Raw genomic sequence first — 27,542 nt, 5'->3', positions numbered from 1 at the left:
AGAGCAGTGTATTTAGAGCTTCATTCACATGGATGCTCTAAAGTGCTGGTTGCCTTGCTTTCTCAGTGGAGCTAACCATTGGAATGCCCAAATGGGGATGAATTATGTCGACTTTAGAGCCAAAACATATTTGGTTCATGGCCAGAGTCACTCAGCTTCCCATAATGGTCTGTAGGAAAAAGACATTTTGTGTGTCTAACCACAGTCCTGAAGTTGATGCCATGGCAACTTTGTGATCTTGGTGTACATGTCTGCAGGCAGCTAAGCAGTCTTAGTAGAGGTGTTCTGTTTTTCTTTAGCTGAAATTGTTACTCTCATCAAGATTAAACTTTTCTTTGAAGATGAAAGATTATTCAGCAAATCGTTAAAACCCTTGTGTGTGTAAGAACATCAGCCCGATCTGCTGGTTATTTGTAATGACATTCATAAACGTCTGTAAATTGAAATTTATGGTTTTAAAATTAAATTTTATCTGTAGAGATGCCGTTTTGACTAAAAAGTGGTATTTCATGCTTTATCAGAAGCTAGATCTTTATGTTTTCCAGAAAAACAGAGAAAGGTCAGCTTTGGGTTTTATGTGTGGGTAAGGTTGGAGAAAACTAGGTTAGTTCATGTCTTTTGGTTTGCTTTCAGCTCCCAAGACTTGAAGTCAAAGTTGGAGACTTTATTTTTCACAGAGCTGTGACACTGAAAAAAAACCGAAACAGCATATGGCCTAACAAATGTGTAAGGTTTTATTTTTTAACAATACATTTGTGTATAGGAAGCACCAGTGATAGAAAACCGGCTTCTGACATTGAAGGCACAGTGTAACACCAGAAGCAGTTGCTGGAACAGCCCATGATCCTCACTGCATTTGGTTTTGTGTTTACCTTTAGTTTGAAAAGTGCCGTGTTTAAAAAAAAGTTTGTTTTGGTGGAGCCTTAAACTCTCTGATCTTGTCCTGCAGGGAAGAAAATAAAGGGAATCAGCTGCTCATTAAGGCAGAATATCTGTTGTGCAGCCTAATAGTAATGTGTCTGCTTCCTCTGCTGTCTCTTACTACCTTCTTTTAAAATCCATTTTTTTTAGCATGGCTGATTTAATCCTTCAGTATTCCTTGTACTTAGGAAGTTCTGTAAGGCTATTTCAGCAGGCTTACCTGACTAGATTATTTATCTAAGTATAAAACTCTCAAGAGCACCCAGGATGCTCTCTGTGCTGCATTTGGGCTCTCCACATACCTGTCAGAGACTCCTGCAGTGTCCCTTTCCTGCTCACTGGGATGAAGGAGAGTCTGAACTAGAGCACAGGTTTTCTGCCACTGGTTTTTGTGCTTCAGTCACACAGAGTGCTTTTGGTCTCTTTTCATAGCTGAAATGTTCTCTTGCTACTCCTCCCTGTCTTTCAGCTTCATGAACCTTGAGAGGGTTGTCCAGCATAGCATTTCAGATTTCTGGTTGGATAGGTGATACATTACTATATAGACTTCGTTTTCATCCATTGTTGTTGCTCCTGCTTCCTGAAGTACAGGTGTTCTAGTTCATGTTCATGGAATGACTAACTTTGAAGAGTCCTGTTTCTCTTGCTAGAATTGTCAGGAATTCTGTTTTTGTTTCCCCCCTCACCCAGAGGAGTCTTGCTGAGCTATAGGCTTAATCTGTAAAGGTAATTTGGCACTAGAATACTCAGCTCTGCACTGTCTTTGCTTCAGTGCTCGGCCTCCTTGTGTAGTGTCCAGAGACACTCCTGTGCCCTAGGGATGTGCAGGAGAGTCTGGAAGCAGAGGGCCAGGAAACAAACGGTGCCTGGGAGAGTTATTTCTCCACTGCTTGACAGGGAGCAGTTGCTGGGAAATGGGGTTGGTTTCCTGAGGTAGTGCCATCACCAGTCTGGTATTTCATGTATTTTCTCATCTGCAGTACTGATTTCTGCCGCGGGTGCCAGTGTGAAGGCAGGACGAGCTGTGTGGATCAGTCAGCCTGGCCCCGCACGTGTGTGTGTGCACTTCTCAGGCACTTCTGCAGTCCAAATGGCCAAAATAATTTTGGTAACAGGGCTGATCTTGAAGTCCAGTTCTTCCTTGTGAGCCTTGGGGAATTCAGCTGTAACTAGATGTGTATGAAATTGGAAAGCTGCGTGCAACTTAGTGTTCTAGTGATCTTCAATATTGTAACTATATACAAAGCTACAGATCTGTATTTTGAATCTCTCTGGGTGTTTTTTATCAGCTGGCTTTAATTCATGGTAATGCTTTAAAGTTACAACTTGTGAATTATCAATAAATGTGGATTTCCTCCATGTTTTAGATTTCTATAAGGGGTGGTGTTAAAAGAGAACAAAACTCCATAACCTACATTAGAATTGTTCACAGTCTCATTTCACTCTGCAGCAGAATTTCCCCCTGATAAGTGATCCAAGTGTTACTCAAATTTAACACCTTTATATTTTTAAGAAAAGATGCATCGTGTCCCAGCCCTGTAAGAATTATGTGTGGCAGAGGATGTGCAGGGTGGCAGTGCAGGGTGGCAGTGCAGGGTGGCAGTGGCGCGTGTCCCGCCTGGCACGGAGGTGTTGGGGCTGTGTGGGGCACACAGGGACACCCTGAGGGCAGCTCTCACGGGTCCTGGGGCAGCAGTGGGGTGTGGATGGGGGTCTCAGCGCTGTGGGCAGAAGGCTGAGCACTGAACCTCCTCCACTCCAAGCTGTTTCTTACCCTTCTACCCGTGTATGCCCCTGCGTAGCTCAGACAGATCTGTAATTCAAATGTTCAGGAATTAGCACGTTCCAGCAAAGCCTGCAGTTTTGTCCAGAGCCCTTCAGTGCAGCCTGCTGCTGTGGGCAGGGCTCCTACCACAGCCAGGCACCCGTGCTGGGCTGGGACCTCCCTCTGCCCTGGGAGTCACTGGCTGTCACACATCCCGTGGAATTAGTGGGACCTGCTGTTCCCTGTGCCTCGGAGCACATCAAGTGCAGGTTCAGAAATGTGTAGGGTGAGAGGGTGAGGGGTGGCTGCTTGTTTGCTGCGTATTTCATATATTTGATAATTAGCAGCTTTCAAACCAAAGTGCCCGTAAAATGTTTGCTGCATTGCACTGAAGTTGTGTGTATGGTGTGGACTGGCTTTTTGTGTTGTTTCTGTTTGTTAGTGGGGTTTTTTGGTTTGTTGTTTTTTTGTTTCGGCTTTTTTTTTTTAAAGACTGGATCTTAGTTAAATTTAGCTCCAGCAAGAGAGAAGCTGGAACTTGTTAGCACACAGGAAACGCCCTGACAGGAGGTTTTTGATGTGTGTGCTTGTGTGAATGTGAACTCTGCAGATCCACTCTGGAGTCAGGCCTGGGGAGCTCTGGGTTGGTCACAAAATCTGAGTAGTATATAGATTGTGCTTTCCTCCTTTCAGTCATTTACAGTGAGATTTATCCATTTCTTCCTCAGTAGATGTCCTTTCTATATTTCTGACCATACTTTAACAAGTATTTGAACAATATCAACTAAGAGTAAATAGCAAAATACAGCCTTTGCTTTTTGAAACTTAAATGAGATGGAAGTTGATAGAGAGTTAATGTGTGGGTTTGATGGTTGAGTTTGATTCGGGCTTGTTTTTCTTTTTTCTGTGTTGTGTGGGGGTTCTTGTTGCTTGGTTTTTTGTTATTGTTTTTGAACAAGAAGGACAAAACAAAATATTCTTAATGTGAGTTTTGGAGGGAGACTGGTTTTGTGTTTTACACCAGAAATGCATTTGAGTTGAGTTGATTATTTAGTTAATATGCTTCAAGGTCTGTTTTACATTGGGCTAAATTCCCACTGAGATCACAAAGGGATTTTTTCATATTAGGAAGGACCAAGTTCCTGGATTATTCTACAAAATTTGTCAGCAATTGAAAGTTTGAAGAAAAGAGAAATATTACTACCACAAAGTGTAGACCTGGTAAAGTAAAATTATCAGCACTTCCCAACTTCTGATACAGAATCTTTGTGTTCATGCAAGAATTATTTGGAAAAGTTCAAGAGACAATGTGACAACACATCAGGGGTAAACTTTGCTTTACCCTCAGATAAATTGTGCTTGGCAAAGGTAGGATGGAGTGTAGGAATATTGTGCCTCCTAGCATCATGTACCAACCTAATGTGCAGTTTCAGAATTCATTGGTATATTCCAAACTCTGGGAATACAGAGCTGGTGTGTATGTTTTTGTTGATTCTCTGTCTAAGCCATTCTTTGTGCCACTGTGGCTCCTCACCAGATGTTTTCTGTGAGTTTGCAGTAAGTCAGGAGTGACTGACAGAGCACTTTATGAATGTTTTACACTCATTCAGAGGAACTAGGCATGCTTTGAAAGTTTGAGGAAAAAAGAACAAATTAATGTTAGTTTTTTCCTGACTAAAAATGCTGCACTTTGTCCTTAAAAGACAATAAGGAAAGGAGGACATTAAGTGATTTTGTTGTGCTGGAGTTCAAAGCTGTGTAAAAGTCTGCACCAGAGGAATATGTGGAATGGTTTGTTAGAGAGGACTTGTTCTTCTCCTCTCTTTTTGTCCCCCCCATGCCTGTGCAGAGGGGGTTCCCCCAAGGCTCTGGCACCCCCCGTGCAGTGTGTGCCACCAGAGCTGCCTTGGGTCTCCCTGGGGACCAGGGCTTCCAGAGAAAGCTCCTTTGGTTGGCAGTGTTCCATGCATCTGCCTACCTGGCACCTGAGGAATCTCACACTGTCCCTCAGTCTGGGAGAAACAAGATGATTTTCTTCCTATTTTCATCATGTCTGCTAATAGGAGAAACAGATGCTTTCCTCCTTAGTGAACCTTGCTTGAGTCTCCTTTCTTCAGTTCTCAGCCTTCCCCAGGTGAAAAATTTAATTTTGTTTCTTTACAGTTTTTCTTCTGTTCACAGGATTTTGAGCTGAGTGAGTTCTTGTTGGTGTTGCATCTCTTCCCAAATCAGTGAACTCGACTCATTTGATGCACAGTGGGCTTGCAAAGCAGCCCGGGGATAGGTTAAGGGGAGGCAGAATACACTGTCTTGGCAAACTCATAAAGATTTGCACAGTCCTAAGATTTTAATGAATAATTACTTTTTTTTGAAGGATACAAGTTTCTATTCCACTACTAGTTAAACTCTGGTTGTGAGGATTTAAATTTAATTTTTTTTTGGACTCTTGCCTGTGGCAGGAATGCTTTCTGGCATCTGAGTTAGAGGCTTTACTGGTGCTTGGCTGTTTAATTACCGAAAACAACAGGACAACTGTAAAATTTTAATAAATATGGGCTTGCCAGGTATTTCATATTTTTGGTAAAAGCATGTAGGATCTTGTCTACACCAGGGAGTTATTGCAGGATGGGGCAGGGTGTGAATGTGAAGCACTTTTCCCCTTGCATAGACAAGTCTTTAATTTTTCTTCAAGAGCAGACTCTGGGATGTTCCACGTATTCCACGTTCTTGTCCCTGGTTTGAGCTCTGCAGTGGACTTGTCACTGACAAGGAATTACACCTAAAGCATGTGTCTGGTTTGTGTGAATAATGTCACTGGTTTTGGGGGGGGTGTGTGTAAGGAGACCACGTGTGCCAGGCCGGGCCGAGGGAGGCCTTGTGTGTGAGCCCACTGGGACAGGGCTGGCTGTCAGGAATGTGCAGACAGCTCCTTTTGGTGCTGTAACAAGGTACCTTAAAATGAGAAGTGCTTCAAGGGAAAAGGAGTTGCAAGAACATGGATGTTAGGATTTCCTTGCAGTTTACACTACAGAAGAGTGCCTGAGTCTTGTCCATAAAACAACACAATCAGGTAATTAAAACCAGAAGGTTTCCATTTCACAAGAGACAGAAAAAGGCAGCATCCCAGGATTTGAGGTGGGAAGCAGGGAGGGTACTATTTCTGTTTTGCCACATTCCGTGGGTGAGATTTCAGGAAATAGCTGAGCCAGTGTAACAGTTTGTTGTGATTCAGAGGAGCGGTTTTCCTTCGCTCTGTACCTCCCGTGTCACCTCTGCTCCTCTGGCTCTGCAGTGCAGGTCAGGGAGCACAGAGAGGATGAATAATGGCTGGCACAAGGCAGCAGGAGCTGCAGGAGCAGGCTGACCCCGCTACTGTCATGTAAAGGCTGCACCAGTCTGACCTTGAGCAAACTGGGCTTTGCTCCTCCTGAGTGCGATGGAAATAAGGTTGTTCCCCGCCCTGCAGGCTGCGGGGAGCTGGCATATGTTGGGAGATGCTCTGAGGTTGAAGAGCACTATATAGAAATACCCAGCATACCTCCTGGATTATGTAACTCAAGTGTCTGGTCTCTAGGCATCCTCAGAAATGTTACTGTTTAATTCCAAAGTTTGCTCATTTATTTTATCCACAAAGATTATAATGCTTTATACCCTTCTTTTTGTGTGTGTGTGTACCTGTGCTAATGTGTTCCGGACAGTCTGGTGTGTTTGAGCCTTGTGCTCCTTGTGTTCCTGCTCATTCCCACATTTTGGGTAGGGTCACTTAGATGCTGGATTTGCTCTTTTTTTTTTTTTTGTGGGGATGGTGTGGCACTGTCACAGTATATTAACTCTATCTTATCCCAGACCAGCCGGGGATGTGTTTGTTAACAGATCTAACAGATCCATTTGGACAGCTGCATTCTCTGAAGGAAATAACTCTGCACTGTATCTTTGATACAGGTTTCCAGCATTTTCTTGTGTGACTTGCCCTGCTTGAGCAGGGAGCTGGACCAGATGACCTCCAGAGGTCCTTTCCAACCTCAGCCATTCCATGACTCTGCCCTAATCAAAGAAGTCCTAATGAGTGTTTCCTCTCTGTCACTGTAGGCACCTCAAGCTGCTGTTGCACACAGACCACTCTACCTCTAGTAACTAAGGCTAAAGATAGTAATCCTAATGAAGAAAACATCAGCATCAATTGGACACCAGGAGTATATTTTAAAAGTAGCATTAAAACATGCAAAAGTGCTCACTTAGTAATAGATGTGTTCATCTCTATTTTTAGGCCTTTGAAGCAGGAAGTAGGTAACATGTCCCTTGTGTACAGATTTTGGATGGAGCTCTGCATTTGATTCCTGGCAAAAGTGACTGGCTGTGATTCCCAGCCATTTCAAATCAGGTATTTCATGATGAGGGATTATAGAAAACATACTGTCCCAGAATTTCCAAGGATAGCTGCTGTGCAGGGAAAAAATAGACCACAACACACAGGAGGAAACTCCTAACAGGAGGAGAGGGACCATTTTTGCTTTTTTGAAAGGGAGGAAAATTCCATGAAGAAACAGAGAACAAAGTCCTGAGAATATCTTATTAGAAGGATAAAGAATATAGGAGATCTGGAACTAGATATGATAAGGAACTAAAACAGAAAAAAAGCTTTGAGTTTTATCAGCACTATGTTACTATCATTCAAGGATATTGTATGTATTATTGTGATATTTCTTTAAAAAAGGAAATCTCCAGCAGATTAGATTCACTGGAAACCTGCAAAGTAGCTGTGGTAATGAAAAAGTCACCTCTTCTGTGTTCTAAACAAAACACTGACAGGATTTTGCCTGGTACCCTTTCCTGTTGTTGCATAGAGGAATTCTGTAAGGAAAACCATCTGTGAATTTTTTTTCTGTAGATGAAAAAATGATGCTAGAAGCCTTCCCTTCTAGACACCAGGCATATATTTGCATATTACATCCTGCAATATTTTCCTTGAGTTCCATGCACTTACTAATCAAATACTACCAGGTTTCACTAGTGCCTTGGCTTACTATCAAATGATTTGATTTAGCATTTAGAGGGAATTTGTTTTCCTTTTGTGAAAGGATTGTCAGTTAGTCTGGTCTTTGGAATTCAGTGGGTTTTTCCCTGTACAGTGGGGTCAGATTAGATACAGTAGATGCAGCAGGTGTCATTTTCAGTGTACAAACCCCATCCCCTTTGACTGGCAGTGTGACTGAAGACACTCATTCTGCCACTTTATGTGTAGTCTGGTGGTAAAATCTCATTTTGAGGTACAGCAAAGGTTCTTCAAATCTGGAGCTGCCTTATGGGTTTTTTCCCCTTTATTCCTGTTTGGTGTGCAGGTTAGTTATGTGTAACTTTGCAGACAGAATAAACAGATGTGGAATTAAGGTGTTCACTGGGCCACTATGTCCAGAAGAGGCCTGTGGTGCTGGAAGTCACTGGTTTGGATATTGCCCAGAGAACTGTTTTAGAGCTACCTTAGCTTACCTCTGTGCTCCACTGAAATGCACGAGATGTTGCTCATTTTGGTCAGGTCTGATTTTGAAAAAGATAGTTGGTGAGTTTGGGGTTTTTTTTTTTTGTGTGGTGGTTTTTTTGGTCTTTGGTTTGTTGTGGTTTTTTTTTTTATATGAAGGCTGATAAGAACTTCATGGTGTTCTTTGGACTGAAAAGGAAGAAAAGTGTCTGCTTTGCAAAATCTGAATTTCAAATACACATCTGAAAACAAGACTCCATGCAGGCAGATAACTAGGTAGGTTTATGTAGGATTTTTTTATATGTAAGGTTTGTTGACTGCTGTATTTTTAGCAAGTTGAAAGTGAAACTTTATAACTTTGTCCCCCTTGCTATTGGTTTAGCCTGTTTCCTTCTGATAAAGTATTTCATGATATTAAATCCCTTTATATGGGATAACTTCCTTCCCTTGAGGTTTTAAGGTGGTTGAAATAAACAGTAATTTATTTGTTTCTCTCTGTGACCTGCAGCCTGAAAGCTCCAGTAAACAAGTAGATGGTGGTTCCCCTGTCCCAGCTGTAGTAGTTCACTTGCTAAGCTTATGGATTTTAGGGATACTTCAGTCTAGGAGGGCTTTAGTCATTACTGTTCAGCCTCACTGGGTGGACCTTATCATCTTCTCAGTAGTGACATATGAGGGAAGTGTAGCCTCTGGCTCCTCACCCACTGTGAGCCTGGAGAACTCCTCTCCTGGCATGAGACAGGTGTGGTGGATCCAGGGGGTGTTCCCAAAGCCAGTGAGGTGTGGTGGATCCAGGGGGTGTTCCCAAAGCCAGCGGTGGGATTGCTGTGCTGGGCAGATGTGCACTGTCCCTGGGCTCAGCATTCCCCTGGGCACACGTGGTCCTGGTGCTGTAGGACACAGTTTTCTCAGCACAGACAAGGGAGGATCCCTGGTCACAAGTAGGTGATGCAAAATTATTAGAGATTTGATGCGTGGCCAGTCAGTTTGGTGCTATTATTTGAAGTTTGTACCTGTCCTCTAGTTACAGATTTCTTACAAAGTAGGTGTTATTTCTGTTTATTGCTTGTCTTTAACACCAGAGGTATGTGTTACATCTAGATGGATTTCTTCTGCTTCTTCCCCCTTGGTTTTCTAGACCATGGTGGTTCCTTAAGAGCAGCTGTAATTTGACAGGAGCAGAAAAGGCTGGCTTAAATCCAAATGGCAAAGACTGCCCCATCCAGGCTGCCTGTGAGCCTTGGCTCAGGAACACAGGAGCCCAGAGCTCTTGCAGTGGCTGTCCTGGAATGTGCAGGAGGCCCGGGGAGGGCAGGGATCCGTGCTGGGCTGTTGGGCTCATTCACCGGGTGCCCAGGTGCTGGCTGTCCCCAGTTTGACTTTGTTCCATCAGTCCTGTCTGCAGCAGGGGGGGAGCACAGTGTGGGTTTGCCTGCTGTGGAGGGAGCAGGTTAAACTGGTGCAGAGCTGAGGGACCAGGGTTTGCCCAGGGAGCTGTTTAAGTGCAGCCCATGGAAGGAAAGATGGCTTGTTCTGCCTCACCTTTATTTGTGGCTGGTTGGAGTCAGTGGTGGTGTTTTACAAGCAGCTTGTGGATTTTCTCCTGAAATTAGGACTGTATCTAGGACAGCTGAGAAACCAGAGACACATTTTATTTCTGTATCCCTCACCTTCTGTGCTCTCTGGAGAGGACAGGGCCGTGATAGCCCAAGCATAAAACTGTTTGGTAAAATAAGGCTTAATTACTATGAGTTGGGTCAAAGTTTTGGTTAACATGATCTTGTTTTTCAGTTTAATTTTCTGGTTGTTGGTAAAGCTGAAATGCCAGTTTCTGACCTAGTTTTCATCTAGTCTTAGGCTCTTGATATTCTGCTGCCTTGTTGTGTGCAGGGTGTCACTTCTGCCAGCTGGAATGTGATGAGTTTTCTTGCCTGGTGTTTTGACCTTTTCATAATTTAAGTAGGTGTTTGTCACTTTTTCTGTGTTTACCATGGGAGGGGAGGATGGAGAGAGATGGAAAGTGGCCATTACAACAAAGGCAAGAAAAAATACATCTGTGGTGATATTTCCTTTTCCTTTGCTCCCCTCTGCCTCAGTGGGAATGAGGTCTGTGATGGCCCTGGTGCCTGGGGGTTGCTGGCTGTGATGCTGCACACGGTGTTTCCTCAGGAGTTCTTTATAAACCTCATGGCCTTAATTCATTCTACAATGCCTCTCTAAGGACTGACCTTCCACTTAGGGGAGGGCCAACTTTTTTTTTTTTGAAGCCTTTTTGTTGGAATGAGGGTTGTCTGTGGAGACAGGTAGTGAGCAGCCTTCCCCACCCTTGTTTATCCCACTCTCAGCAGACCAACCCTCTACCCTCGTGCCCCTGGAGCAAAAACTTGGGTTGTGGCATAATCTCTGTACACTGATCCTTGTCTGGCAGAGCTGGAGGCCAGGAAAGGTAATTCATTGAATTTAGAAATAAAAGGCAGTGGAATGATTGAGGGTAATTTACTTCTGTGAGACCTAAAGATAAAATTGAGGGGAGCAAACGGCCCTGGTGAGAGCAGAATTAGGCTAAATGGGGTGAGACCAGGAGAGCACAGTTCACCCTTGGAGGAACCTGACAGTGTCCTGTCAGTGATGAGCTAGAGGGGTGAGGTTCAGAAAGAAGCCTAAGCACTAAGGATAAATTCAGTAGGAATGAAAATGGTTTGGTGCGAGGTTTGGTTTTGGTTTTTCTTGGGATTACCTTTGTTTTGTTTTGTTTTGTAAGTCATAGCTGAAGAAAGAGGAATTTCTGTAGAAAGTGGCAGAAGACTCTGGTCTTGGCATTTTCTCTGGAGGGTCTCAGCAGAATGGGAACAAAAAGGGAAAAACACCTCATCTGTGGTCAGCTATTTGGCATACAAGAAACAGCTGGGAACAGTTAAGATTTTCAGGCTCTGTTGAGAACTGCTGCTCTTCTTCCCCAGTGCAGACAAGCAGGAGACTCCACCTGTGACTCCATCTGCACGATGGCCGAATCCTCGGCTTGGTTCAAACAGCTTCTTATGGCCTTTGAAGTGAATATTTCTGACTTGTGAGTGCTCTCCATCTGCTTCAGGGTAGTAAGAAGTAGCTGGGGAACAGTAATGTTGAAAACAGTGACAGAGAGCCATTTCTGCAGGCTGGCACCTGCCCAGGGGTTTTGGACAGCAGTGAATCGAGGTGACCACCTTTTCCCCTGTGTTGGCAGCCTTCAGGGACATTGGCCAAAATAATCAGTAATCAGGTAAAAGAGTAGCATAGCAGAAAACTGGGTGATTGCAGGGCAGAACAGGTACATCTCTGGCACCTGGGAAATCAGATCTAGATCCAGACTGGTGGGAAAAAAGCTACTGCAAAAGCACATTCTCATAGCTAACATGATAATGAGGTTTTTCTCACACTTCCTCATCTTTCACCGCTTTCATTGTATTTTAATAGTGCTTCAAGGCATAATTCCACTTCAGCAGTGAACAGCAAACTGGAACCATTGCTGTTAAACTGCAGCATAGCTTGCCTGGGGGCCAGGTGAGAGGGGAAAATGTGGAGGATCTCATAGGTGAGTTTAATAATAATTAGGTTGCTGAGTGAGGAGCAAATGGCACAAATGCAGTACAGCTTGTTAGTTTGGTATCTGTATTGATTTTCCTGCATAAGAAACAGCTACACAGGGTAAAGACAGTAATTGTTTAGGGTACTGTATAAAACATTTCAGTAATAGCTGTTTAACTCCCGTGGGTCTGACTAAGCTCACTGGAATCATCATATATGCCACTTTCTGCTTTGTTGCATGAGGTCAGAGGCAGACCTCTTCAGTGTGTGTTTTATCATTTTCATTTATGCATTTGAATCATAATAAAACAAATATATCTCATCAGAAGTTGTACCTTAAAAAACAAAAGTAAAACCACAGTTCTCTTCAAGTGTGTGTTCGTTCTTGAATTAGGAATCTCTTAGATCTGGGGATATACTCTCTGTTTATTATAAAATGCCAGATACTGATGATTCAAAATGTAGTGATTTGAAAGGATTTTTACTTACTGTCTTGATTTCTGTTACATCAGTAACACCTTGCTACTTTAAGTATTGTATTTTGCTGTGTTTTGCTCTTGTTTCAAATCTACAGTTCAGCTAAAGGAATTTGAATTTTCCAGAAAAGGGAAATGTGGAGACTTTTCTGTGTGTAAACAGTGACACTGAATGCGTTTGAAGGCAGTGAAAGCAGTTTTCTGTAAAACTTGGGATTTTGGGATTCAAATGTTTGAATCTCTGCATTCAAAAATAAAAAAATACACTTTTAAAAATACAGATTATTTGAAGTATATGTTTGATAAATCCCACAAAGCAAAAGGTGAGTTGCCTTGGAAATGCTTACCTTTCATGTTGCATATCATTTTATAGAGGAGGAGGAAGGAAATGGCCTTTGCTTCCAGGTAACAGCCACCTTTTGTATCTCCACTGAATGTGGTGTGAGTCAGTGACCATCCTGCATGCCAGTTCTGTTCTGTGTTGGAAAAGATCCATGAAGAACTGTTTGCACAGTGGGGAAGTTGACCTCAGTTCCAAAAAGAGAAAATCTGGGATGGAATTGTCCTTGATTCCTTTTATTTGATCTCTCATTACCACTTGTCTATATCCTAAGAATAGGAATGACAAATACGGGGAAGTTTCAGTTCTATATCAAGCCTCTCTGTTTGGGTTAATAGAAAATTTATACTTGTCATGTTTGTAAAATAAGTTAAATATATACACGGGTTTTCAGGTCTGTGGGTTTTTTTTATTGCCACTGTGTTGTAGCTATGTATGTAAAACACCTTCCTCAGATTCTGAAGTTCATTAATGGCTCCAGATCTTAACCCTTGCATAATGCAGGCTTTCTAACATGGCAAATGTTTTTTGTATGGAAAAGAAAAAAAAACTACTTACTTAAAAAGCTGTGTGTAACAAATAGATTGAAACTTTTATTGTGTTTATGTCATAGCTTAGGAGGTTGTCTGGGAGAAGGGTGTTTGTGCATTTAGAAGAAGTGCTTAGAGTTGGTTTTCTTTCCTTGTGGAATCTGATAATCAGAATTTTTAGATCTTGTAGTAGTGGGAGGCATTTGCCATTGAGAGTAAGATGGAGTGAGTAGGAATGCACTTTCTCCTGAAGTACTGCTGGCTTCTGGAATGGTTTTATTCTGCCCCGTGCTGGGATGTTCCCTTTGGAGCAGGAGGTGTCCTCCGTGTCTCCTCTGAGCTGGTTACTGAGAGCCTCTGCTGAGAGCTGCTCGGCCTCCAGTGAGGAGTGTCCGGGCTTTGAGCCTCCAGTGAGAATTGTCCCTGGTTCAGAGGGAGCTGCTCAACCTCCAGTGAGGATTGTCCCTGGTTCAGAGGGAGCCTCCCGGCTTTCAGTCGGTGCCCGTTTCCTCTTTGTCCATTGGATTCCGATCTGCCCCTGTTGTTTTTCCACTGACTTTATTTAAGCTCACATTTCTTCTCTCTTTGAGCTGCTGCACAGGTTTTCTTTTAACACTGCACCTGTTCAAGGTCCTGTAGATGTTATGCTTTATTGTTACTGTATTTTTTTTAAGAAAGATCCAGTTTTCTTGCAACAATGTCATTGTCTTCACTTACAGCAGGCTCCCTGTGAGGATCCACCCTGTGAAACCAAATTCTTTCATAATTACCCTCTTGTATTTCTTGTTCTGATTGCATACACCACTAAGCTCCACCACTTCTGGAGGAAAAAAAATTAAAAAAAAGTGCATCCAGTGGTCTCTGTAAGGCAGAGCTAGATGAGACCTGCTCTATGAACTTCAGCAGGACTTTAGGTGGGTTATTTCTTCCTTGTTCGTGTGGTGATACCCACTGAGTTTTAGTAAAGTCACTGTCGTTCTGCATGACTTAAGAGTTTAAGATGCCTGTAAGTAAAATTTATTGTGCAGCATACCAGCAATATACAATACTGAGTGATTTCAGGGGAAACACTAGTTCAAAGCCGGGCAAAAGTTACGGAATACTGAATTAAGAATGTCTCTGCAGCTGGAATTGGACTTCCCATTCTTATGCATGATGTTTCAGCCTTGCCTGTATGATTGAACAGTGTTTTCTTCACTGACTGTGTCTGGCTGTCAGGGCTGTTTCCTGCTCTCAGAAAAGCCTTTACTGTTGTGGATTGTCTCTGTGTCCAGCCCATGCAGACGAGAGGAAGGGAGAGTGTTTCCACGTGTTGCATTTAGTTGTTCTTTCTCGTGATCTTGTGGTGAAAATCTAGGAGATATTTCCTTATTTAAAAAAAATTGAGCAGTGTTCAAGGGAGTGTCATTGACCATGTTCTGTCAGTCCAGCCTCTTGGCCTGGGTGTGCTGAGAACAGACACACAGCCCTTGCCTGTAGAACATGGCTGGTGCCCTTCACTGACAGTGTAAGCACATGGAGTGGGTGTGTTTTAAAAAAAGAGGCTTCACCCTTCCCAGTTGGCATTCAGCATTCTAGTGCAGTATAGTGATGCTGGTTTTGATAAATGTATTGATGGTTTGTATCCAACAAATAATCATAATTTGCTTCCTTTTAGTTTATTCCATTTTTCAGTTAGATGATCCTGTTTTGGGGTGTGTTTGTGGGCTTTTTTGATGCTGAAACCGGGGAGGGTTGATGAGTTTACATTCTTTGGGAAACACGTGTAAGTGTAGCTGAACCTGTTTGCTCTGGCAGTGGGCAGGGATGGCAGGGATGGTGGGCAGGGATAGTAGGGATGGCAGGGATGGTGGGCAGGGATAGTAGGGATGGCAGGGATGGTGGTGGGCAGGGATAGCAGGGATGGCAGAGGGCAGGGATTGCAGGAATAGGAGGGATGGCAGGGATGGCAGTAGCAGTGTCTCTCCCATCTGTGCTGGTGGTGCAGAACTCAGGAGCTGGAGCGTTTGCTGCCCTGTGCCCTGGGGTGTGTGGGACCAAGGACTGCCACTGTCAGCACGGCCTGCTGGGGATGTTCCCTGGGTGAGTGGGAACCAGCCTGGGGGGTGTGTGGAGCTGTCAGGAAGCCACATGTGGAATATGATCGAGGCTCTGGAAACCTTCTTGTTAGTGTTAGTGTGTGTGCTTCAGGTTATTCATAGGAGCTGAAGAAATTCCGTTGTACTGGTTTTTTTTCTGCTTTATTTCATGAAATGGACTTTCTGAAGCATCCCTGTTTTTTGGACAGAAGGCTTTTGTTTTCCTGTTGACTTCATGTGGTGTTTATGGCAGTCTGTCAGATTACTTTTTGTCCCCCTTCTTGTTGCATATTTGTACTGCATATTTTTTAAAATGAGCTATCTTTGCAATTTTTCAGTAGAGAAAACAAATGAAATTACAAGTCACAGATGCTCTCAGAAAGGTTTCTGAGAAAGACAAGCTCTTCATACTTCCTTTCATTTTGTTTTCCTTGCTCTTCTTTCCTTTCCTTCTGCTATCTGAAACAACTCAATTGTCTTCCAGATGTAACACCCCAAATGTATTTTTCTCATGCTCTGTAGATGGAGGAGTCTGTGCCCCTGTCCCTGTGCCACTCGCTGTGTGTGGGACAGGGCAGGGCTGGGGCCTGTTGTCCCCCTGTTCTCCACTCCTGTTCTTGGCCTTCCCAGCTGCCATCAGGCTGCTCCTGTCACTCCCAGTCAGCTCTGAATGCCAGGCAGGAGTTGGACCTTAATTCTGGTTTCCTTGTGCTGGAGTGTCTGACAGCAACTGACTCGGGCTCAGCCATGGAACCGGAATTAGATGTGGAATGTGGAGAATGCTGCATTATTTTTCTGTACCAGAAGACAGTGAACTCTTAATTGCTTAGTTTAAGTATTAAAGCATTCCTCATGCATCAGGACTTTGCTTAACCAAGTGAAGCTGTAAGAAATAAATGTAACTACCAAAAAGTTTCTCCTGATGACCTCACTGTTCTATTTGTATTGATCCTGTCTGTATTTTGTTTGGATTTATGTGAATGGATGTTACTGACCTTGCATTTATTTTTGTTTCTCTCCGTTATCCTCTAGGAGCAACATTTAAAATGTTAAAGGCAGTTTTAAAAAAGAGCCGAGAGGGTGGAAAAGGGACCAAGAAAGATCCAGGTATGAATATCAATGCTATGTGTACTGTGCTGTCAGCTCCAACACAGCCCAGGGCCAGGGCTGCAGAAATGCAGAAATGTGTTTGAAACTACTTATTCATTAAACCCCCCTGATTACGTATTATGGGTAATAGAATTTTTATTATGCATGTATTGGAAAAAAAATTTAATTGAAAAAAAATTCAGTGAGAAGTTATTAAACTGGTTACCAAGACTCTATTATGTTTTAGTTTTTGCTTTAACTACGAGTATCTTTGAAGATAAAATTAATCATCACCAAATCTTACTTAAAATAAGATAAAGCTTATTGTACTATTAACCATGAATTTAGTAGGCCACTACTTACCTGTGTCACCTTCCAGGAAGGCAGGTAACAAGAGCTCTCACTGCAGTTGCCAGGGGCAGAGAAGGTGCAGCAATTCCCTTTGAGGAGGAGCAGGGGCTGTGGAGTGCAGGTGTTGGGGCTGGGATGAGCCCTGCCTGTTCTGTGTCAGGTGTGCTGAATTTAGTTTTTGCTGCAGTGGCTGAAAAGCTCATGGACCTGAGGGAAAGTTACCTGTTCTTCACAGTTACATTTTTAACTTCAGACTATTCACGTAGACTAATACATCTGATTTTCTGTTGAGTTAGATCCTAAATTACCCATAAGAGTGCATTTACACTCCTTGCAAAATGGATTTCCTACTCCCAGAATAAATAAAAGCAAACCCAAATGCTTCTTTAATGTATAAAACCCAGAGTGTAATACAGCTGCCACATCCTTGTTTGCTGGAGCCTTGTAAGCAATGCAGTCCTGCTTTCTTGGACAAGTTTAAAAGCACTGCAGCTTTTAAACCTCTGCAGTTACCCCGATTCCTACAGGTGGAGGGTGTTTGCAGTGTTCTTTTGCAAAATGCTGTTGTGTGTTCATCTGGCAGCTCCTGTGTCCTTCAGGAAATTTTTGTGGTCTTGTGAAGTTTGCACTCTGCCACAGTTCCTCTCTGAGTGACTGGATGATGGGTGCTGTGCTGACCAGAAAAAACCTTGCCAGCAGATCAGAGATGCACAGGAGTGATCACACAGCAAGATGAAAAGCATCCTGGTAATTTGGTGTGTGCTGCTGACTTGGAGTTACCAGCTGGAGTTGTTTAAACAGAGTGGGCTAAAGATTCCTGTGGTGAGGCTTTCACTGGTACATTTTTCCTTAAAATACTAGATGGAAATTGGTTTAAGCTCAAAAGGAAAATCAGGCTGTTTGGAACAGAGCTCCTCTGACCAGGCTTTGATTAAAATCTGAAGCTTGAAAAGTCTTTTTCCTGTAGGTCAGAAAACACATTTTTTGTTTTAGGATCTCATGACATCTGTCTGGATTAATGTGTGCAAAAGAAAGGATTTTCTCCCTTTGTTTTTACAAATACAATGCTGCTGTATTTCTGAACACCAAGGGAAGAGTTAGAGCCTGGGAAGTGTTTTGGTTTCATTTTTGATTTCTTTTTTTTGTTTGGGTTTTTTCTGTTTGTTTGCCTGGTTTGGTTTGGTTTTGTTTCTTTTTTACCAGCAAAGCTCTAGAGTTTCATGTATTAATTGGATGTTATGGAAAACAAGTAGTGGGAAAAACTGGTGAGTAATGCCTGGCTGGAGAGAGCTAGAGTAAGGAGGAGTGCAGGAGCCACTTTTTAAAAGGAAGGAAGTAATTTATACAGTAGATTCCAGAGATTTTTGCTTATTTTAGATTTGAAGATGGTGTGAAAAGTTTAAAAGAAATCCATGTATTCCATTCTGTATTACCTCCAGGACTTCCTGTGAAGCTATGTCCAGTTTAATAGTTTTCTCTTTTGTTCCAAAGGGCCTTCCAACTCTTTTGGCTGTAAGACATTTCTCCATTTTAGAAAAGATGTGAAGCAAGGCAAAGAACATTGGTCTTTGTAGAGCTTATTTTTTGCTCGCTCCTCTCTCTGCTCCTTGAACTCAGAACATGAGAAATGGCAGGGATTTTTTGACTGTGGAGTTGTCCCACTTCATGGCCCTTTGGGTCCGTAATAGCCAGAGAAGCTCTTACAATGTCCTGCTCCCTGGAGAGGGTGGAAACGCTCCCAGGAATGGGAGCTGACTCCAGAGACAGCAGAGTTGATGTGGAAATGGCCATCCTTTGAGCCAGCCCTGGAGAGAGTAATGCAGTAGTAAATTCAGATATTTCTCTCAGCTTGTGGGCACGTGACCTTGATTTTTTGCTGATGAAGTTTTGGAAAAGTTTTCATTTTTTTCAGAGCTTGGGAATGTGGGAGGAAGGAGACAGCGCAGCTCTGTAGTGCTGCCTGGAACCCAGCTGGGAAGACTTGCCGGGGTCTTTTTCCAATGTATTCCTGGTTTAGGAGTGATGCTGAGTAGGTAGAAGGCAGTAAAATCTGCATGGTTGTACTGGGCATCCCAGCCAGGGCAGGAGGGACAGCAGGGCCGTGAGCTGCACCTTGACCACGTTTCAGTGGGATAGATTGGAAGAGGTTTAGGCTAAACTACAGTAGCTTTTTCTTAAACTGAGGTAACCCCAGTTGTCCCATGGGTTGCATGAAAGGAATGCCTGGAAATCTGTGTAATTCAGATCTGAGTGGGATGATTCCTGTTTGACTGAATAGAACTTCCTGTTTGTGTGTTAACTCTGTTTATTGGTTTAGCAGCTGGTAGCCTTGTGGAACCAGTGCAAATAGGAAAGGTGGTTTTTTCCTGAATTGAAGGCACAGCTGTTGTATTAAAAAGTCTGTAAAAGGGTTAAAGAGCAAAAAGAAATTAGGACTGGTTTTTTTTAGATAGCTTGTGTGGATGTTAATGTTAGAATTTCTCATTTGCCCTGACACATAAGGGCTGAAGACCTGATACTGTGCATAACATTTTTGAACTCGACTTGCTGAGTATGGGGATTGCAGTTTTTCATAACTTCTTAAATTCAGGGTCATCTTGAAAAAGAGGGTTGCAAGAAATGTCTTTGTAGAAATCAGTGCTTCCCTGCCCAGGTGGAAGGCTGTCCCGTGGGAATGTCGCTTGCCAAATGATGCAGAAGCAGTAGCTGGAAATACGTAGTGTGGCTCAAAACCTGCAGTTGCTTCAGTAAAAACTCTCCAGTTGTTTTGCTAAAATAGCTCATTTAGGTGTGGCTGGGAGGCATTGATAGGTAGGTAGCTAGGTAGCTGTTGTAGGATGAGGTAAAGTGTAAATGAGGCAAGTTTAACATGTTCAAACATGCACATACAGACTTATCAATATGTGCAAACACATGTGGACACAGGTGAAAGCTGTGTTGGCAGCAAGTTGTTCATGGGTAGAGCAGCTTTTACAAACAGAACTAACAGAATGTATTTCTGAAGGTGGATTTGAGGACAGGGTGGTTGGTTGGTATCCCACTTAGACAAATGGATGTGCCAAAGGAAAAGAATTTCAAATAAAACAATTTTTTGACCAAACTTTTTCTGCATCCAAATTTTTTCTGATGAAGCAACCTGTCTTTATGCTGCTTCAGACATAGTTACTTCCATACAACAGAAATATCTGTCTATAAGTTGATTTTTCTTTTGTCTTGTACTTCCTTCCATTATGGATGAAAATACTTGGTAAAGGACAGAACCTGAGGGGGAAAAACCCACAGTCTGCACCTGTCACATTAAAGGAACAGAAAACTATTTTGGGAATGTTTGAAACCAAGCAGGAAGAGAGTAAACAGGAAGATTAATTCTTGTGTCCCAGAAGGTAATCGGTGGGTTTATAGTATCTCATGTACACTGGGCTGAAAATGTACAGCACTTACCCCCACAGCTTCCCCTTGTTTCTCAAGGTTTTCATTCAGTCTCAGAAACAAAGTAAAAATGTGGTATTTTCTCCTCTTTGTCAGGTTATTGTTATCAATAAATATTATCTCTTAGCAGAGTTTCTGAGTCCTGCAGTGATTCTCTGGGAGGAGTCTCTGGTGTAACTCCCTGGGCCCTGTGGCCTCTGCTGAGGGCACCCATTCTCCTGCCCTGCTCTCGGCCTTTATTTTCTACATTTAAGATAATCTCAACTCTGCCATAGTTCTGCCCTGCGTCTCTTCCTGCCTACCATGGCATTGTATCTCTGCTCTCTCTCCTGTGTTGTTTCCATAGTTGATTGAGGTTTGCTTGTTGTCCAGTTTCTTTCCTTGAGGTTTTTAAATTGACCTCTGTAACCACTGGGAGATTTTCTGCCTCTGGCCTCTCTTGGAAGGAGCTGGCCTTTCTTATTTTAATATAGCACAGAAACTTTGTGTATTAGTGTCACAGTTGAAGAAATTGAAGCCAAAGACTGCTGTCCAGATTCAAGTTCAGCAGGGTTACCTGCAGGGCTTGTCTGTGATGAGGTGATGATGTAGAGACTATACACAATAAGCTTCAGAATATAAACAAAAAGTACTTCTTAGCTGTCCTTGTTTTGGAAGTTCTATTCATTCTTAAATGCTTCAAAATGCTTCAGAGGTAGGTTAGTATTAGTATTTCCTGTTGGGTTTCTGTACTGCCAGTGGCTTTCCACTATATAATTAGGTTTGTTTTATTTAACTGTCCTAAAGTCAGCAACTTGTCTGCATTTGGGAATCTGCTTTTTTTTTTTTACTTACTAAGCAAAAGCTCATTCAGTATAAAATACGTGTAAAGTATTTCAATTTAAAAAGGAAGGAAAATCCTGTATATTAAGTTTCTAGAGAACATGCTCAGTTATTTCAGATGGCTTTTTAGTAGCATGAGCATTGTCGTTGTGTTGACCCAATATCAGGCCTGAAGGAACACGAATAATGGCAGTATTGTGCTTAGTTTGCAGTGCTCTTCCTGCACTAAATCCCATCAGAAGTTGAACATCAAATGTAGTACATGGTATGCATGAAAACTTCGTTGGTGTCAGTAGAAATTTAATGTGGTAAGTAGTCGGGACTTTTAGGTTTTCCAGCTTAAAGGCTTGTTAGACGTTAATATAGTGCTCAGATAACAAGGGACAGATTATTGTGTCAACAAAAAGATAGTGTTTAGAATGTAGCACATAATGCTTTAAAGGAGAGATGGGTGGGTTTGATTTCTGAAATAAAAGGTATTGAAGTGCTTATGTATTTGTATGCATCGGGCTTTCAGTGATTGCCTGCATAATCAAATCTTTTGAATTTGGTTGACAAAAAGGGTCCATATTAACAAGTATTTGGTAGATCAGACTTGAATTTTTACAATTTTGAGACTTAGTTAGCTTTGGGTTTCCTTCTTCTTGTGCTCAGATATCTTTGTATAAGTATCCTTGACTTAAATATGAGTGTACAGACTTTTGAATGTTAGTATAGACTGGATGCTTTATTTCTGCATTATGTTCTTTGGTAGATGGGAGTATTGTTAGTTATTTTGTTTGTCTGCCTTCCTCTTTAGGAACATTTTATACGAAAAAAGCAGGATGAAATCTGAAATTTCTTCCCTTTTTTTTGTCAAATCATCAGATAAAATTAAGAAATTGAGATTCAACTTAGCGTTCGTTTTGAAAAATAAAATGTGTTTCAGAAGCATGAGCTGTGATTGCTTGTACAATGTTCTGCCATTCCTGTTTTTCTGTCTCCTTTCAGCCAAGGCCCTTGTTAGGAGTCTGATGCGCAGCACTTGGAATGATAAACAGAAATGTGCTGAAATTCACTGGCACTGGGTTTTGGGGTTTTTTTAATTATTTTTATTGCTAATGGCAACTAAATTGCTACTCTCAAAAAGAGGGCAGTTGCTGTGCAGAAAGGCCCAATCTTTTCCTAAAACCTGCTGCCTAATCTTTATTTTAGAAGCGAGTGTTTTCATTGCCTGTAGCAGTGAAGGTGTGACTCTCAGCTGACCATGGCTGGCTAAAGGCAGGTTTGAACCCACCTGTCCTGCACTGCATCTCACTCAGCTTCCTGGCTGACACACTCAGAACCCAGCTGGGAGCATCAAACCTTCCGTACCGTTCTGCCAGATGGAAGGGCCATTAAAGAAAACAAGTTTGCATTTTAAAACTAAATGTGCAAATTTAATTGGCTTTTTCTGTCCAAACTCTCTGTGTTATTAGGCTTTGAATTTTAAGTGCAAAGGGACTTTGTGGTGCATGAAGTACACATCCACTGTCTGGAACATTGAACTTGGGCTGGAATACTTTCAACTTTCAGTTTGACTTTTTGTTGTTACTCTAAAAATATCTTGCAACAGAAGAAGCATTGTTTCATGCTTAAAATATGGTTTTGATTATTCTGTGTTGCTTTGCCCACTTTCTGCTGCTGTTGTCAGTTATTTAAGAGTTTAAACTTTTTTGCTGAGCACTGAGTATTTAATGTGGTGAATGTCTTTTCCCAGAAGCAAATTCCAGTGGTGTATCCCATGTACCTATAAACAAACCTTCCCCTCCCCACCCCAAAAAAAAAGAGATTCTGCCCTTGAAACACATAGAAATCACTTCAGTGGTCCAAATAACCTCTTCTCTAAAAATTAGTTGGTTTTTTAAGTAAGAGCTACAAGAGAACGTTTAGTGTTTTGTGTACTGAAAAAGTAATCCAGAGTTCAGAAATAAATGCCAGAAAGTGGGCAAATAATGTCAAGTACAAGCAGAGTTGGCAAAGCTTGTCCATTTAAACCTTTTATTCTAATGGTGCCTGGGTTGTTTCTCGCTCAGTGCACTTCACTGCTTCCTTTACTCAGGCTGTAATGAGTTTTCTCCCCATTCCGTGCTAGTTTCTCCCTTTTTCTGGTCTCTCCAGAGTCTTAAGAGCAAATGCATTAAATGTTGCTCTTCCCTCATGCATGTATTTTCCATGCCAGGCTGTTTCCTGCCCCAGCAGGCTGGCTGTGGACTGCCCCACTGAGCAGGGCTGGGCAGTGTGGGCAGTGGGGTTGCCTTGCCCTCCCTTGGCAGCCTGGCACCCCGGGCCCCCATCCCTCCTGGAGCACTGGGGATGGACAACACACATGGAAGCTTTTCGGTTTCCAGAGACACAGAACCTTTACAGGGCAGTGATCAGTGTTTGACAGTTAAAGTGAAGCACCTTATACACAGTCCCTGAGCCATTAGAGAGTCCTGGGTACACTTGCCTGTCAGTTCTGTTGAAAGATCAGATGCAAATGGAACATCAAAAACTGTTTTTTAAAATACCAAACCCACTGGTTTTGGTACTCCCTAAACAGTTTCTTGCTACTTAGGCATAGTGATGCCTCGTTCTGGAATGGGCTTTCCAGATGGATCCCTTTCCTCGAGCCACACAACTGTTTTCTTTTTCCCACTTGTAATTTCCTTCCAAACCTACTTGTAAGTCTCATCTCTTACTGACACTTGTTAGGGTGCAACACGTTCTACGCAGCAGAATGGAGTTGGGTAAGACAGGAGTGACGTGTGAGCACACCTGAGTGTTGGCTGTTCCTGTTGCAGTGTCTCTGCAGTGTGGGTGGTACAGGTACAGCTGCTGCCTGTGCTGTTCTCACAGAGGGATCACGGGACACGTGCTGGGCAGGGACTGGAGGCCTCCTGTGCAGCAGCTCAGGGAGCGACCTGTCTGCTGCCCTCCTGTGTCAGGGCATTAATTCCATCTCACCCTCTGGAGTGGCAGGGAATTCCAGCTGCTGAGCTCACCCTTTGGGGCCGTCCCGGTGCAGATTCCTCAGGATTTGTGCAGTGCTGTCACAGTGCAGCACTGCGGGATCCCAGCGCTGGCTCCCTCGGCTTTGGAGGGATGTTTTTCTGCAGTGGGTTGAGAGTTTTCCGTTTCACTTAAGTAGATAGGTTAAGGGAGAAAAAGACAGAATGGACCAACCCAGCAGGGCCTGCTGAGGGAATCCATGGAACATTGTCTGCTCTGCAGTCACTCTCTGTGTCCAGGCTCAAGGACTCTGCATGTTCATTGTTTTAGCTCTCACTGTTGTAAAGGCTGTGTAATATATATTATATATTATACATGAAATATACATATATATACATGCAATATATTATACATTAAATAATCTGAATTCCCACATCTGCACCAAACTCTTTTAATGCATATTTTGATAAAGTAGTTGGCATTCTTCTGGTTTCTAAGCAACTTATATTGAATGAAGAATTATATGCATTTTATTTTGCTTAATACTGACATATACCCTGTAAAGGTTTTCGTTATTCAGTAGAATTAGTTTAATCTTAAAGTTCAAGTTCTCTTTTAGGATATTAAGCTCTACAAAATCATTACTTTAGTCAGCCATCCTTGTATCTTTTTGTATCTAAAGAAGAAAAGTAGTTTGTTAATCAGATTATGCCTTTGAATTGCATCCCTAGGTGCAGCTAAACTGGGATTTGATTTCCATTCTTTGAGCTTTTTGTGTGTGGTTTTTAAAGCTATTAAGTTGTTTCTGTGGTTACATTGACCACTGAGTAAGAACTCCAGTGTTGATTGATGCTTATGAAAGCTTTTTGTCCAGAGGCTACTTGGCAGTGGAAAATGTACAACTCAGAGGTTTAAAAAAAAAAGAAAGTGGGGTTTCACAGGACCTTCCCTTATGTGTTTGTTTGACATTGTTAGCAAATTTGAGAGAGGTCATTTTCCTCCTGCTCCAGAATTGGCATCGCCAGTTTTACACTGGGGTAGGCACCAAGAATGTCATGTAATTTTAAAGTATTGTTCTGGTAGCTAAAATGTTTTAAGTTACTAACCTAAAGGTTAGTAACAAATAATTTGGGGTTTCTGTGTTTATCAGCATGTGGCCTCTGTGTATAGTCAGGTATTGTAACAAATTGTATTTGGACAGCTGTTTCTCATGCATTTTTCTAGTGTCATGTCAAATTGCTATGTTAGAAACATAATGTATTACCTGGTGGTAATACAATTCCAACTTACAACCTGGCAATGTGTCTGGTAAACAGCTGTTACCAAGAATTCCAGTATTTTCTAATTATATTTAGTGGCATTACCATTCTACTTCCTTGCTTTTTGCTTATATTCAAAGGAAAAATGGAATATCACAAATTTGTCTTTGTTCTTCAACAACTTGTGATGCAGACTCACATTACTGTGTTGAATAATAAAGAATAATACACCTAATGTTAAACCCATGATTGAATCGGCTGTTATGAAAGTTTGATTTAAAAAAAAACAGAGGAAAAAAATCCTTAGCCTCTTTGTTTCTCCTCAAAGTGGAAAAACATCTTAGACTGGCCATCTCTGAGTGTACCTTTTAGTGATCTACCTTTTCATTCCTTATGAGGGGTAACCCAACTAAATTCCTCCTTTAACTAGTTCAGTAAACGACATTTCAGGTGGTCCTGACTTTCAGGCTATCACAGTGATCCTAAAACACCTTTTTAGCTGTAAAAATACTTTGTCTTCATAGGAAACTTACCTCTAGGATTGAAACCTAGAAAGTACTGACTCTGTTGAAAGTGAGATTTTTCTTCCCCCTTTCTGTCTGTAGTACAGTAAATGAAAATGTTGCTTACTCGTATTTACAATTTTCTGTGGTTCTCTGGATTCTGCAGTGGAGGGGGCACAGTAAGACGAGTCATGCTCGGTTGTTGCTGGCAAACCTTCCCACGTGTTAAATACTTGTATTTCAGTGCAACTCTGTGGTGTTTGTTTTGGCACATCAGCTAATGGATGACAACATTCTATTTTTAGCAGGTGATTGCTGCCCAGAGAATGCCTCACAGGCTGTAGCCACATCTGGCCCCGGTGCAGATTTGCCCCCGGGGGAGCAGCCAGGCCCCGAGGACACCTACAGAATGAACGTGGCCAAGGGGGTGTCGATGTCCCTGCCCTCCTCGCCCCTGCTGCCACGCCAGCCCTACCTCCTGCAGGCCAGGGCGAGCAAGAAGTCTCCAGGTAAAGGGAAACAATGAGCTACTCAAACCTTCATAGCCTGTTAGCTCAGTTATTGACAGATGTTACATAAAGTAACACAGTAAAATCATATTGAACTTTTGCTACAAAAACAAGAGCAGTGCGTGTTCCCAGGGAAAAAAGCTTATTAAATAGAATATATTAAATAGAACATATTATTTCATATGGCAGAAAATTAACTGATATTGCAAATACTTGTATTGAACTATCTGAATATGGTTAAGTCCAGTTATATACCTGATTAGTGTATCAGGTAGAGGACTGCTGCAAAGCCCTTTGTTTATGCATATGTTAGTGACTGTGTGAGAGTCAGCGTTGTACCTTTTTCAGTTCATTTATTTCACTCCTATCTCCAAACATAAATGTATTAATAGACAAATTGCTGTGGAAGTGCCAAGAAAGCTGATAATTTTCAGGGATTGTGTCCTCAGTGGTGCCAGCACAGTGGTGTGTGAGCCAGGCTAAATATGGGGCTCCATGGGCTCCTTTTATCAGCATTCTGTGCGTGGAGATCATTCCAGCACACCAGCATCACTTGGGTTCACTGGGGGCAGAGCTGGGCAGCCAAGTGACACTGTCCATATTCCTGCTGCCCCTGGAGACACTCAACAGGTTTATAAGTCTGGGAACAGAGAGTGTTGAAAGGTGGGTTTTGTCAGCACTGAGAAATGTCTTGGCTAATGGCCCATTTTACGTAAAATTAAAGAAAAACCATTGTGCACAGAATTGCTGTAGGATAGCTAATACAGTTTGTAAAAAGTATTCTTGGTTTAACTTGCCTATCAATAGTGGGTTTTTTTCTCCTTTCAAAATTTAAAAGTAATAATCTTGCTTTATACGTAAATAATTTTGGGTTGGTTTTGACAGTTCACATAAAAGTTTTGAGCCACTTCAATTAAATCTTCTAATTAATAAACAAATTATCAGCATACCTGATTACTTGAGACTAGACTAGGTCAGAGAACCGGTTTCATCTCAGCTGCAGTTCTGTGCCCTGCCCTTGAGAGCTCTGGGAGCTGTTCCTCCTGCATGCAGTAACCTGTCCCAGGTCCAAGGTCCTGCCCCTGCACGGGGCAATCCCCAGGATCAGTACAGCTCCACTTAGTGCTGATGGGAGGGAAAGGAAGGGGATGCACAGGTTACAATCATCTTTTGAAAAATCAGCTTTTCTGCAGTCAAAAAAGCATGAAGAATTACTAGGAAAGCAATAGATCATTTAAAAAAAGTATTGTTCTGGAATTGTATAAATGTGTAGTTTGTCCTCCTAGAGCAGTCTGGTGTAACTGGTGCAACCTCAGACATCTGCAGTTGATGTAGGACAGAGCTCGACAGGACCCACTGGGGGTGTGGGACGGTGCTGGAGGAGGAATCATTGGACTAGACTGCCCTGGGATTTGCCTGCCTGGAAGAAGGACAGGTGCAGGGGAAGGAGGCAGTGCAGGGACAGTGTGAGGTGGTGC

General features: G+C 42.4%; 1 protein-coding gene and 1 long non-coding RNA gene across 2 annotated transcripts in view; one reads left to right on the top strand and one right to left on the bottom strand.

Annotated features, from left to right (window-relative positions):
* Window positions 1–715: 715 nt before the first annotated feature.
* LOC113973547 lies at window positions 716–1,979 on the bottom strand. Its single transcript, XR_003536243.1, has 2 exons — window positions 1,224–1,979; window positions 716–943 (listed from the first exon to the last, which is right to left on the bottom strand). It is a non-coding gene; the product is annotated as an uncharacterized LOC113973547 (long non-coding RNA).
* Window positions 1,980–13,802: 11,823 nt separating this feature from the next.
* TANC1 (tetratricopeptide repeat, ankyrin repeat and coiled-coil containing 1) overlaps window positions 13,803–27,542 on the top strand; it is a 43,234-nt gene continuing 29,494 nt past the window's right edge. The window contains exons 1-3 of the mRNA XM_027695845.1: window positions 13,803–13,986; window positions 16,183–16,257; window positions 25,861–26,064. Of these exons, the coding sequence (XP_027551646.1) occupies window positions 13,965–13,986; window positions 16,183–16,257; window positions 25,861–26,064 (301 nt within the window). The 5' untranslated portion in view covers window positions 13,803–13,964. The remainder of the gene's footprint in view (window positions 13,987–16,182; window positions 16,258–25,860; window positions 26,065–27,542) is intronic.

This window comes from Neopelma chrysocephalum, unplaced genomic scaffold (assembly GCF_003984885.1).
Source record: "Neopelma chrysocephalum unplaced genomic scaffold, ASM398488v2 Primary Assembly neopelma1_103b, whole genome shotgun sequence".
In the NCBI taxonomy this organism is placed as follows: domain Eukaryota; kingdom Metazoa; phylum Chordata; class Aves; order Passeriformes; family Pipridae; genus Neopelma; species Neopelma chrysocephalum.
Note: the sequence above shows the minus strand (reverse complement) of the source record. Positions and strands in the feature narration are given on the sequence as shown.